General features: G+C 43.5%; 1 protein-coding gene across 1 annotated transcript; it reads left to right on the forward strand.

Annotated features, from left to right (window-relative positions):
• The first annotated feature begins 6,619 nt into the window (after nt 1-6,619).
• Nucleotides 6,620-12,246, forward strand: LOC140007245 (uncharacterized). Its single transcript, XM_072049947.1, has 3 exons — nt 6,620-7,525; nt 7,585-11,397; nt 11,554-12,246. The coding sequence occupies exons 1-3, from the start codon at nt 6,620-6,622 to the stop codon at nt 12,244-12,246; spliced, it is 5,412 nt and encodes a 1,803-aa protein (XP_071906048.1).
• Nucleotides 12,247-13,196: the final 950 nt, after the last annotated feature.

The following is a 13,196-nucleotide window of genomic DNA, read 5'->3' on the forward strand; positions in this document are numbered from 1 at the left end:
AAGCATAAAGAGAAACCTGAGGGGGTTAAGAGGCAATTTTGAAGAATTATTTCATGCATGCACGAAGAAAATTTCTGCAATGTTTCTGCAGCAACGAAAACTATTATTCCAGCCGCAAGCTTTACTTACAAACCTTTCAGCAAACCAAAACTTTACAATAGCTCTACTTTAAACATGTCTAAATACTCTTAATCAAGACAAATCTTAGAAGAAAATCATGCAAATTTCATGCAAAGAAGGAACTTTTACAACCGAAAGACTGTTCTGCAATTTCTTATTCATTCAACCCAAGACAAATATTGATGCAAACAGCTTCGCATAGCTGCAGGATGATCAAGAGGATTCTAGTTCCTTTGAGCTTGAATGCAAATGACATAACAAGAACTCAAAACAGGTCCTAAACTCACTCCAGCACAAGTGAATCAAACCCTTCAGACAATCCAAAACATTTAACAAGCAAAGATGAAGTTTGCTGCAATTTTTGTTTCCAATCCAAACGCATTGACATGGGACAAGTCCAACCAAAATAAACACACATGCAATGGACTTAGAACCATGTTATTAACATCATCCAAATGTACAAAATCAGCGAAAGAATATGAACTTGGGGGATTGAAGGTTTCGGTCAATCAAAATTTTTTTTTTGTTTTTCACCATTTTGCAGCCGTTAACAAACCAGAAAAATGGCCAAAGTTGGAACTAAACCCAAGCCTCACCAATCTCTATACAACTATTAGGGACATAAGATTGACCATGCAAAACAAGTTGATGAAAACCGACTCTAGGAGTTGTTACGGGACCAGGGAAAAGCAGCAAAACATGAGAATGAAAATGCAGCATGGTCAAAACTTTACTTTCCTAGTTGCTGGTTTATGGGTTTGTGACAGGTTTGAGCTTTTCAAACAATTTCCCATCCCCCCAACGCAACTAACACCTCCACCACCCAAACATTCAGATTAAACAACAAGACAACCAAGCCTTCTTTTCATCTTTGATATGCAAAAATCCAGAAAAGCAAAAGCATGCAAATCCAGCCCAACCAAACTCCCGTGAAGCAAAATAACACACAGAAAATCATTTCAACATTCTGCAAATTTTAAGGCTTCCCCCCTTGCCCAAAGTTGAACCCAAAATAAGCAAAAGAAAAGAGCCTGCATACACACAAAAACTGGTGTTACCTATGAACGACAAATCTGCAACCCATCTTTCGGCCAAGCAAAAATTTCGAACAGATTCAGGAGTAACTAAGCATTCAACATGTAATTCAAGCTTGCTGTTTGTTACAGCAAGATTTCATGCATAAATCCCCAGTCGGACACAACCTCACGCAAAAGAGTTTAGATAATCCCAGCAACCAAAAACCCACATACAACTCAGAACTTTCATCCCCCCAAAACCCAACTAAACTCACGGCAGAATGTATCAAGAGGAAAACAGCGGAAAAGGGCATGACTTTCAAAGTAGACTCAACAAACGGCTCTCGAACAAAGAAGTAAAGGAAAAAAAGAAAAAAAAAAGAAATCACCTTTAACCCTTTAAAAGGCAAATCTGAGCGTGAAATGATCGGAGAAATGCAGATGAAGCCGTGGTTTTCTCCAGAAATGTTCACGTCTGTCTCTTGCCAGCTCCCTCTCTCTCTTTTCAAAACTCCAACCGCCGTTCAGTGCTCTGCCCTCTTCCTTTCCTCAGCCGTCATCAACTCTCTATGCTTTGTTTTTGCCCTGCAACTCCCTACTCCCCAAAACCCTCGCTCAGCTTTTTTTTTTCCTCTCGATGCTCTCCCCCAAAAACCTCCCTCGCGGCTGTAGTTCATTTCTCCCTTTTATACCCAGCTCTCCACCTCCTAAAACCCTGTATTCAAGGGCTGGAAATCATCCCCTTCAACCCCTTTTCTTCTGGCCATTCGATGAGCATACCATTTGTCCTTTACACGCTGCAAAAAAGAATGCAGCGTGTATGCCGCCTTTTTTTTTTTTTTTTTTTTTTAAAAAAAAACTTGATAATTACAGAAATGATAAAATAAAATAATAATAATAATAACAAATTGCCAAAACCATGTAATAAATAAAAAAACAAACTAAATAAATAAAAACAACAAAAATGTCCATTTTTCAAATTTTCTTCATTTTTCTTTTTTTTTTTCTCTTCTTTTTTTTAAAATAACTTAATAAAAATAACTAAAGTGCAAAAAGGTTGAATTTAAAGAAATAAACATATTTTTGTGAACAAATTTCCCTTTTTTCTTTTTTATGACTTTTCTTTCTTTTCCTCTTTTTCTTTTTTTCTTTCAAGAAAGCATTGAATAAAAACAAAATGACTAAAACATATTTTTGATGCTTTTTCTTTTCTTTCTTTTCTTTTTCTTCAACAAATTCTATGATAAAACTTAAAAATAAAAATAAAACTGGAAACTAAAAACTAAAAATGAACACGACAAATAAATAAAAAAAAAACCTAAAAATTACACCAAAAATTTGGTGTCTACACCTCTATAAAAGGGCAAATTGAGTCACGATTTAGATCTCCCCGTACCCAATATGCATGCATTCCCTAGGCTCATGCATTCTAAATTCACTCTATCATTACACTTTCACTTTTCCTCCCATTTGCACACGTACACCTTTTATCCCTTCACTTGCACACGAACACTTTTATCCCTTCACTTGCACACGAACACTTTTGTCTCATTTGCACACGTACACCTTTTTATCCCTTCACTTGCACCCTTCACTTGCACACGAACACTTTTGTCTCATTTGCACACATGCACCTTTTTATCCCTTCACTTGCACACGAACACTTTTATCTTCATTTTTGCACACCGACACTTTCACACTTTTCTCTAATTATATATATGCATTTTGCCCACCTGCACTTGGAGTATGTTTTTACGTTCAAAGACATTTTTTTGCACACCTCTCATATTTTCTCTCCTTACTTGAGCATTCCACTTGCATTATTCGTGACCTCTCCAAAGGGTCATTATTGGGCTTCACAATTAATGTGATTGGCACCACTCAACCTTTGAAGAGAAATTTCCCCATGTCCCCTAGGTCTAGGTTTTTGCATTCATGTAGTACACCTAAATGTAATAAATTCTTTGGTTAAAATAAGAAAATCTTTGATTAAATCACGCAACTAGCTTTGGCTAGGTCGAAGGGGTGCCATGGATTTTTATCCTTGCCTTCCCCTTCGTCAAATGTGACTCCCGAACCTTTTTCGTTGGTTTACGTGAACTAGGAGTCGTTTAAAAGGGGTTTCTTACTACTTTTTCTTTAAATTCATTTTTAGGTGACTTGGTACACCTTAACTCATTACCAAGTGGCGACTCCGATTTTTTATTTTCAAAAACCCTTTTTAAACTATAATTTTGGGTCAAATCGTCGCATTCTCAAACCCCCATTTAGACCCATTTTTCTTTTAAATCACAATTCATTTTCCAATCACAAATTGAATCAAAAAATACATTTTTAAACCATTTATTTATTTATTCAAAAAATGGGGCGCGACAATTGGAAAATTAGTGCATGAGTGTATCAAACCCGAGAGAAAGTGGTGGTACGAAACCCTATTTCGACAACTATTCAAAGTTGATTTTTGGCAAGCTTAGTGGCTACTTTTCCCTCCAATCTTCCAACACAAGCTAAACACTCAACACTCTCATCTTTCTCTCCTCATTCTCGGCCAAAGCAAGAAAAGAAAAGGGAAGAAAGAAACCTCATCTCCTAGCTTCAATTTCACTTGCAAATCATCATCCAAATTCATAGATTCTTGGGTTTTCATTCCATCTAGGAGAAAGGAGCAATCTTGTGAATTTTCTTGGAGAAATTTAGGTGGAAAATCTAGTTTCCAACTAGGGTTCATATCTTGAAGAGGTAACCTTTCTTCACCTCTTAATCTTTCAAATTTTAAGAAGATGAATGGTTAGTTTCATGGGTTTGAAACCCTAATCACGTGTATAGGCTAGCGGACTTGAGGAACTTCATTTTTTGCTTTAAAATCATAGGCTAGCTGTCTTGATGAGGCCTCTAGGTAGCTGACTTGAGGCTTGATTGTTTGATTATGGTTGTTTATGTGATGAATGAGATGATTACGGTTAGAAAGTGGAGATAAATCAAAGGAAAGTTGCGAAAGAAAGTTGGCCAAAATTCTGGACATGTTGTTCTATTTTAGTTTCAAAATTTTGATACTTGGTTGACTATTAAATTGATGGATATATGTTGTAATTGTGTGTACAAAGTGCCTTTCAAAAATCGCATCGAATGGTTGCACAAAACTTGAGTTTTGGTAAAGATTCAAATTTGGAAAATGCCTAGCAGGGTACTCGGGCAGTGGTTCTTTGTCCGAACGTAACTCACTGTACAAATGTCAAAATTGAGTGCCATTTGTGGAATTCAAAACTAGACATTCATAGCTTTCCAATGATATAAAAATCCCCTGCTAGTTCATTTTGAGTGATCTGTAGCGAATCGGCAAAGTCGGCTGTTCTGTTTTGACTGTCTATTCGAATGAAACTGGGAAGCTGCATCTTGTCGCTCGATTTTGTCCCTCTTGTGAAAAGATTTTCAAAATGATGTATTCTGATAAATTGTAGAATTTGGAGCCTAGTTTCCAACCCCATAAACCATTCTCAATTTGGTGATGTATAGAGCTAGATATGGTTTGATTTAAAAAATGCGACAAAGCTGGAAACTAGAAAATTTTCCCTTCCTTGCTGACCGAATGGTCAAATCTGTTTTGGGATGTTATATTTCAAAAATTTTAGTATCATTTAACCATCAATTGCTTATTAAATGCTTCTGGAATCTTGGTTTAAAAAATGGAGCGAATTGGAGCTGATTTCGTTGGACAAAACTTTTGAAAAAGAAAGAGAAATAGGATGGCAGATTTGCTTTGAAAGATTTCACAAACTTTGATCGTTTTGTTAACTACCTTCCCGTGTGAGTTTTTATCTAAATTTTGATAGAGGCAGTCCATATATGGAGGTTTAAGTGTACAAGATTTGGTGTAATTTCAATATCATTTCAATGCCCAAATAATGCCCTAAACATTGCTCTTCAAATCTGGAAATCCACTGGTCAGGTTGCAAAATCAATCGACTTCAAACTGTTATATCTTGTTGTAAAAAATTCTGAATTTAGTTCTACTTATTGTGTTTGAAACTTATTTGGGATTCTTGTTGTGTTACAAATTTCAAAGGCTGATTCACTTCCTGTGAATTTTGCGGAATTTCCAAACATCACCGAAAACCAAGACTGGTTCCGTCTTGCCTTTCTGAATAAGCAATTTTGAGCTGAAATATGAATGCTTTTCACTTGGAATCTTGGAAAAATATCTTCTAGGAACTTTTAGTGCCCTGAATCTAGTTTCCAATAGTATAAAGTTTTCCAATTTTGGACCTCCCAAGTTCAAGATCTGATTTTACCAAGTTTATCGCGCGAATCTGAAATTTTCGATTTCTTAAGAGTTGAACTTTTAAGAACTTGTCACTTTCTATTGATATTGATAGATCCTTTGATCCGGGTGCAACATACTCTTTTGTGTTGATCCGGGTGCAACATACTCTTTTGTAAACCCTGACTTTATGAGTGGAATAGATGTGAAGCCAATTAAGTTACCGTATGACTTGGAGGTTAGAATGCCTACTGGGGATCAAAGTTTAATTACTAACTTGGTGTATAGAGATTGTGAGATATGGATTGGAGAGCGAAAATTACTGGCCGATTTGATTAGCTTAGTTATTAGGGGATATGATATCATCCTAGGAATGGACTGATTAACTCACTACCATGCTCAGTTGGATTGTAAGACGAAAATGGTAGAGTTGTGTATTCCGGGAGAGGCAACCCTAAAATTGGATGTAAGGAATAGACTAGCCTAATCTACTCTTATTTCAGAGATTCGAGATAGAAAGATGTCAAGTAAGGGAGATCAAGGATATTTGGCTTTTCTTATAAATACTCCTAGTGATAAGGTGAAGTTGGAAGATGTGCCTATAGTAAAGGAGTATCCGGATGTTTTTTCTGAGGAACTAGAGTTTTTACCGCCGGAAAGAGAGATAGCCTTGAAAATTGATGTGACTCCAGGAGCAGCACCTATCTCTAAAATGCCTTATAGAATGGCTCCAGTTGAATTGAAAGAGTTGAAATTGCAATTACAGGACCTTTTAGAACGAGGCTTTATAAAAGAAAGTAATTCACCGTGGGGAGCTCCGGTATTGTTTGTTAAAAAGAAAGATGGTAGCTTGAGGTTGTGTATAGACTGTCGCGCCCCATTTTTTATAAGAAAAATAAATGGTTTTAAAAGGTGAATTTAGAAAAAATGGTTTTTGATTCAATTTTTTATTGAAAAATGAATTTTTGATTTACAAAGAAAATGAAGAAAAATATGGGTCTAAATGAGACTTGAAAATGCGACGATTTGACCCAAAAATATAGTTTAAAAGGGTTTTGAAATAAAAAAACGGAGTCGCCACTTGGTATAGAGTTAAGGTGTACCAAGGATCATGTGTCACTTTTGTTCTTAATTCTTCTTTTCAGTATTAAAAACACTCTCGGCCAAAACACTCTTTGCAGCTAAATAAGGTAAGTTAGGGTTGACGCTGGCAGACAGCGCAGCCATGGCGGCTGCTGTGCCGCAGGGGGGGGGGGGCGACAGCCACGGAGGCTGTTCTGACGCAGGGGGGAGGTCGAAGCCGCCGTTGAGTTTTGCGGCGGTGGTAGCCGACAGAGGCAAAGTCGACGGTTTCAATCCGGGGGCTGTTGCCACATATCGTGGAGAACCAGCCTTCAGAATCTCGAGGGCAGAGATCTTGGAATTAGCACGTCCGTTTGAGCATGCGCTGGTGGGCAGATTTGCCTATAGCAGGCCGCCGATGGAGGTGGTGCGCAAGTTCATCTTATCGCTTGGTTTGAAGGGGGACTGTGCGGTGGCCTTGTTGGATACTAAGCATGTTTTGCTCAGACCAACAGTAGAGGAGGATTATACTCGTCTGTTCATGCGCCGGACATGGTTTATCAGGAGTTCGCCCATGACAATCTCCAAATGGTCGCTGGATTTCACAGCGAATAAGGAGGCTTCCATTGCCCCCGTATGGGTAAGCTTCCCTGGCCTGCCATTACCTTTCTTTGGCAAGAATCCACTCATGAAGCTGGCGTCGGTGCTAGGGCGTCTGATGAAGATTGATGCGGCCACGGGAAATTTACGGCGGCCGTCGGTGGCGAGAGTGCTGGTGGAGATTGACGTTTCACGCGTACCAGTCAAAAGATTATGGATTGGTGACGACGAGTATGGGTTCTGGCAATCAGTGGAGTATGAGAAGTGGCCGGCCTTTTGTTCCTTTTGTGAGAGGTTCGGGCATGTTCAGCAGGACTGTTTCAAGAAGTTTCCGGATCTCAAGCCAGTTGCAGCGCAGACCATGGCGTCCTCGGGGGCTGTCGGGGACCATGGTAGGCTGAAAGGGAGGGAGGAGGATGAGGGGGAACAGGGGGGAGGCAGAGGGAGTTGTCGGAGGAGAAGGCTCCAGGTGAGGGGTGGGTGCATAAGGGGACAGGTGAGGTTGGGGTAGTGGAGGGGTTTCAACAGGAGAAGGCGGCTCCAGGTGAGGGGTGGGTGAATCCGGGGACAGGTGAGGATGGGGTAGTGGAGGGGTTTCAACAGACTACAGTGGAGGGGGGGTGCAAAGGGGACAAGGCGGGGCAGGCAACAGATATGCTAGGAGTGGCGGTTATAGAGGAGGCAGGGGCAGGGGATCCAGATTCACGGGGGTTGCAAGCATTGCTGCTAGCGCCTGATGGGAGGAAGGGGGATGAGATGACTCTCAGTAATACCTTTGCAGCCCTGGAAGGGGAGAGTGAGGAGCTGTTGGAGATGGGGAATCCCAGGGGAGCGAGGTCGCTGAGTCCAGTGCGGGGAGAGGCTAAGAGGTGGGTGTCAATGCAGGAACTCCGTCAGGCGCAGATGCAGTTGACGCGTCGCTTGAAGGCGGGCAGGTTGGAGAGGTTCTGGAGTGCAGGGACGGGCAAGATGGCGGAGGGGCAGCTTCAGAACACGCTGGACAGTAGCATGGGGCAGATAAGGAGAGGCAACAAGGCCCGGCGACAAGGGGTAGGGGTTCAAGAAATAGGTATGCACTCCGTTCTAATGTTAAGTCCCATTAATTTTTTGGTTTGGAATATACGGGGTGCGTCAAAAAAGGACTCACTTCGTTATTTAAAAAAGATGAAGCATGATTATAACATAAAAATTCTGGTCTTGTTGGAACCTATGTTGGAGGATGGACGTTTGGAATATGTGCAAAGATTTTTAGGGTGCTCCTCGGCAGCATCCTATGCGGAGAGGAAAATATGGGTGTTATGGGAGCTGCCGCTTCATATAGCTTTCAACACACATGCGGATCAGTTGGTAGATATGGAACTCAATTTCCCTACGGGTAAAGTTTTCTTTTCAGCGGTCTATGCACGCTGCACAGGTGTAGCTCGGAGACCCCTTTGGGGTATCATGGAGATGCTTGCGGGGGAACGGCAATCTCCCTGGATGTTGGCTGGGGACTTCAACGTGATCTCGGAGGCCTCGGAACGACAAGGGGGGGCGCCTCCGAATGCTCGGAACATGGAGGAGTTTAATCAGGCAGTATTTAATAGTGGCCTGGCGCCGGTGGACTTCGAGGGGACTCCTTTCACATGGACGAATGGGACAGTGTGGCAACGGCTGGACAGGGTGTTGGCAAATAGCGCTTGGACTGAACAATATGCTATTTCAAAGGTGCTGCACCTAGCAAGGGGTCGGTCGGATCATGCTCCACTATTGATTAAGTGTGGCATGGCGGGACGGGGATCAGCGGCTTTCAGATTTCTTAATGTTTGGACGCGGCATGATGCTTTCTTGGGATTGGTGAGACGGGCATGGGAGGAGGGTATCCCAGTACGAACAATGCCTGAGCTACATAGAAAACTCGCAGCCGTGAGAAGCAAGTTGCGGGTATGGAATAAGGAGGTTTTCGGGAACATTGGGGACAGGGTGGTGGAGCTTGGCCAAATTATGAAGGCAAAGGAGGAGCGTTATGACAGGGAACATACTACTGCGGCCAAGATTGACTATCATGAGGCTAGGGCTGCATACATGCATCAGTTGGCAATTGAGTGTGCTTTCTGGAGGCAGCGATCAAGAGTTAAATGGATTCATGAGGGGGATGCAAACACAGCTTTTTTCCATGCCGTGGTAAGGCAGCGACGTGCAGCTAACTATATTGGCAGGATAAGAAGTCCGGCAGGGCAGTGGCTGACATCGACGGAGGATATTAAGGAGTCGGCAGTGCAGTTCTTCGAGCAACTTTTTACTTCGGACAGAAGTACGGATCGTCACCCGGCACTGACTTTCCCCCTGCCGAGGGTCTCGCGGGAGGACAACGAGAGCTTGGTGCTTCTGCCAACCATGGAAGAAGTGCGTGAGGTGGTTTTCTCTATTCATACCGACAGTGCCGCTGGGCCTGATGGGTTCGGGTCGGGATTTTATCAAGCGTGTTGGGAGATAATTAAGGTTGACTTGGTGACGGCGGTCCAGGATTTCTTTCAAGGCGGATGGCTGTCAAAGGGAATCACCAACACGTCGATTGTGTTGATACCTAAAGTGCAGGGGGCATCATCATGGCAGGAGTTTCGCCCAATCAGCTTGTGCAATGTAAGCTCCAAGATTGTCTCCAAAATTGTGGCCAACAGGTTGAACAGGTTGCTGCCAGCACTGATTTCCTCGTGGCAGTCCGGCTTCGTGCCGGGTCGGCAAATCATGGACAACATTTTGTTGGCTCAGGAACATGCGCAGGAGTTGGATCGCCGACTGGAAATTTCGAATCTAATGCTAAAGCTAGATATGGAAAAGGCGTATGATAGAGTGGAGTGGTCTTTTCTTCTATTCATGCTCAGGGAGTTCGGCTTTGAGGAAAACGTGGTGGATCTGATTTTTCGCTTGGTGGCAAACAACTGGTTTTCCGTGCTCATCAATGGGGAGCAGGCGGGATTCTTCAAATCGACAAGGGGGGTCAGACAGGGGGATCCTATTTCTCCCTCGCTTTTCCTACTAGTCGCGGAATTTTTCGGGAGGGGATTGGAGGCCTTGTTCCAGGCGGGTCGTCATAGGTTTTTCCACACCGGAGGTATGAAAGTCCCGTATTTGGCTTTCGCCGATGATGTCATTGTGTTCACAAGATTGTCGAGAGAAGGTTTGGAGGAGGTGGCAGAGTTTTTTAAGATCTACCAGCAGTATTCAGGGCAGAAGATTAATGTGGACAAGAGTTGCTTTGTCTGTCCGTCAGGGACACCGGATGGGCACGTACAACTGGTGACTAGCATCCTACGTTTTCAACGCCATTTCTTTCCGATGATTTATCTCGGGGTCCCTATCTCTCGAGGCAGGAGTGCATCAATAGCCTTTGATGGGATTGTCGCAAAGGTGCGGGCGCGTGTAAGTCATTGGAGTACGAGATTGCTGTCTACAGGGGGGAAATTAATTCTTATTAAACATGTGCTGAATTCAATGCCATTGTATTTACTCCAAGTGCTCAAACCCCCCAAATCAGTCTTGACGACACTGGGAAGGGTATTTAATGCGTTTCTTTGGGACAAAAATCAGCAGGATAAAAGAATTCATTGGGCGTCCTGGGAGTCAATGTGTTTTCCAACGGAGGAGGGTGGAGTGGGGGTGAGGTCTTTGGAGGACATGGTCAAGGCCTTTTCTTGTAAACTGTGGTGGAAGCTGAGGCAGCGAAGGTCGGTTTGGGCGGAGTATATGTTCTCAAAGTATATAGGGGATCAGCATCCGAGTCACGCGATAGCCATCAGACCGAAAGGGACATGGAAGCGTCTTATCGGTATACGCGAGATGGCGGAGGCGAATATTGTATGGAGTCTTGGCCCAGGGATGGTAGATTTCTGGTTGGACACCTGGTGCGAGCAGGGACCTCTTCAGCCTCTGGTAATAGCAGATGGTGACCGGCCTCACTTCTTGGTGGCTGAGTTTTTGGGACGGGAAGGGTGGAACAAGGAGCGTCTCCTGCAGTGGCTGCCGATGCACCTTGTGGAGAAGGTAGTTGAGGTACCCTTTGACCTGGAGGGTCAGGATCAAATCATGTGGTCTCCTTCGTCTTCGGCGGGGTTCTCGCTAAGCTCGGCTTGGGAGAGTTGTCGAAGGCGTCAAGGTAGATCCTCCATGTACGGGATGGTATGGAGTAGGGGTGTAATGTTGAAGATGTCTATGTTTTCTTGGCGTCTGTTGAGAGGTTTTGTACCGGTGGATTCGGTTATCCGGCAGAGAGGGATCCCTTTCGCCTCTCGCTGCTCTTGTTGTCTTGAAGAGAAAGAATCGGTCCTACATCTCTTTGTCAATGGCCCCGTGGCAACGGAGGTGTGGGGGCATTTTGGGAACAGGTTTGGGGTAGGGCGGCAACCAATTGAGGGGCTGGAAAGTTTGTGGAAGAAATAGGCTGCATCACTTCCACGGTTGCCGGTCTTTCATATCCGATGTATCCTTCCGGTTCTGATATGGTGGTTCCTCTGGAAGGGACGAAACAAGGCTCGCTTCGAAGGTCAGGCATTCTCTGCGCAGCAAGTCAGTTGGGAGGTGGACAACTTCGTACAGGATATGGGCCGGGCGGGGAGGCTGAGAAAGGTGCAATTCTATGGAGATATGGAGGACACTTGGGCACGGCTGGCTAGTCCGGGCATCCGTCATCGGCGGCCAACAGTAGTGTCCTGGCACAGACCCCCGTCCCATCGGAGCAAATTAAACACAGATGCCAGCGTGATCAATGGCAGGGCGACTGGAGGAGGGGTTTTGCGGGACTCGGAAGGTAGGTTAATTTTTGCGTTTTACAAAGAGTTTGGGGAGAAGGGGGTCTTGGGGGCTGAGGAGCTGGCGCTTCAGGAAGGGTTGCGGGAATGTGTGACACGGGGGGTTCAGGGGGTTTTGGTGGAGGTAGACTCGGCGGCGCTGGTATCTCTGGTCAACTCGTCGGTGTTGGGAGGGTGGGTGCTTTGCAATCTGCTGAGGCGGATTCGCCGTCTGCTGAGGCAGGTGGTTGGCACAGTTACCCACATTTACAGAGAAGCAAACATGGTGGCAGATAGGTTAGCGGCCTTACAAGGTGGGACAAGTTCGGCTTTTGAGTCAGTTCGGCAGTTGCCCAGGGACGTTCGCGGGTGTCTGGCCATGGATGCTAGGGAATGCCCGTCCATTAGATTAGTATCAGGGTAGTTAGTGGTATCCAAGGTAGATGGTAGTCTTTTTTGTATTTCTGCTATTTTTCGGGATTTTGGAATAAATATAAAAGCTGATTTGGTTGTTAAAAAAAAAAAAAAAAAGGTGTACCAAGTCACCTAAAATAAAAATTTTTAAAGGAAAAGGTAGAAAGAAACCCCTTTTAAACGACTCCTAGTCCACATAAACCAACGAAAAAGGTTCGGGAGTCACATTTGACGAAGGGGAAGGCAAGGATAAAAATCCAAGGCACCCCTTCGACCTAGCTAAGGCTAGTTGCATGATTTAGTCAAAGACTTTCTTGTTTTAACCAAAGAATTCATCACATTTGGATGTACTATATGAATGCAACCCTAGACCTAGGGGATATCGAAGGGTTGAAATTTCCCTTCAAAGCTCAAATGGTGCCAGTCACATTAATTGTGACGCCCAATAATGACTCTTTGGAGAGGTCACGAATTATGTAAAAATATAAGACTCTAAGAAGAGGAAAGAAGAGGAAAGGGATAAAATAATTATAGAAATATACATGTCTTAAAGGAATGCATCATGTCGGGTACGGGGGACTAATGTTCGTGACTCAATTTTCCCTTTAATAGAGGGAATACGAACGTACTAAGGCTAGAAAGCCAAACTCGTCCATATCCCATATTTAAGGGGTTTTCCCTAATCTAGTCAAGCAAATGAACTAACCTAGTTCTAATGCCTATATGAAATGCAATACTAATGTCATGTTTCATGCAAAAGGAAGAAGTAATATACAATTAAGGGAAAATATAGGAAAAAGGGTGTACATATATAAGGAAAATGCCACGCAATATGGTAAAAGAAGCCCTAAAAAGTAAAGATATGCATGAGATGAAATGATTTATCACACAATTATGATCTAACGCGCGAAGGGCTCCTAAGGGCTAGCGTTGGACTAGTTCACATCTACGCTCTCTCAC

The sequence above is a fragment of the Coffea arabica genome, chromosome 5c, assembly GCF_036785885.1.
Source record: "Coffea arabica cultivar ET-39 chromosome 5c, Coffea Arabica ET-39 HiFi, whole genome shotgun sequence".
Taxonomy (NCBI): domain Eukaryota; kingdom Viridiplantae; phylum Streptophyta; class Magnoliopsida; order Gentianales; family Rubiaceae; genus Coffea; species Coffea arabica.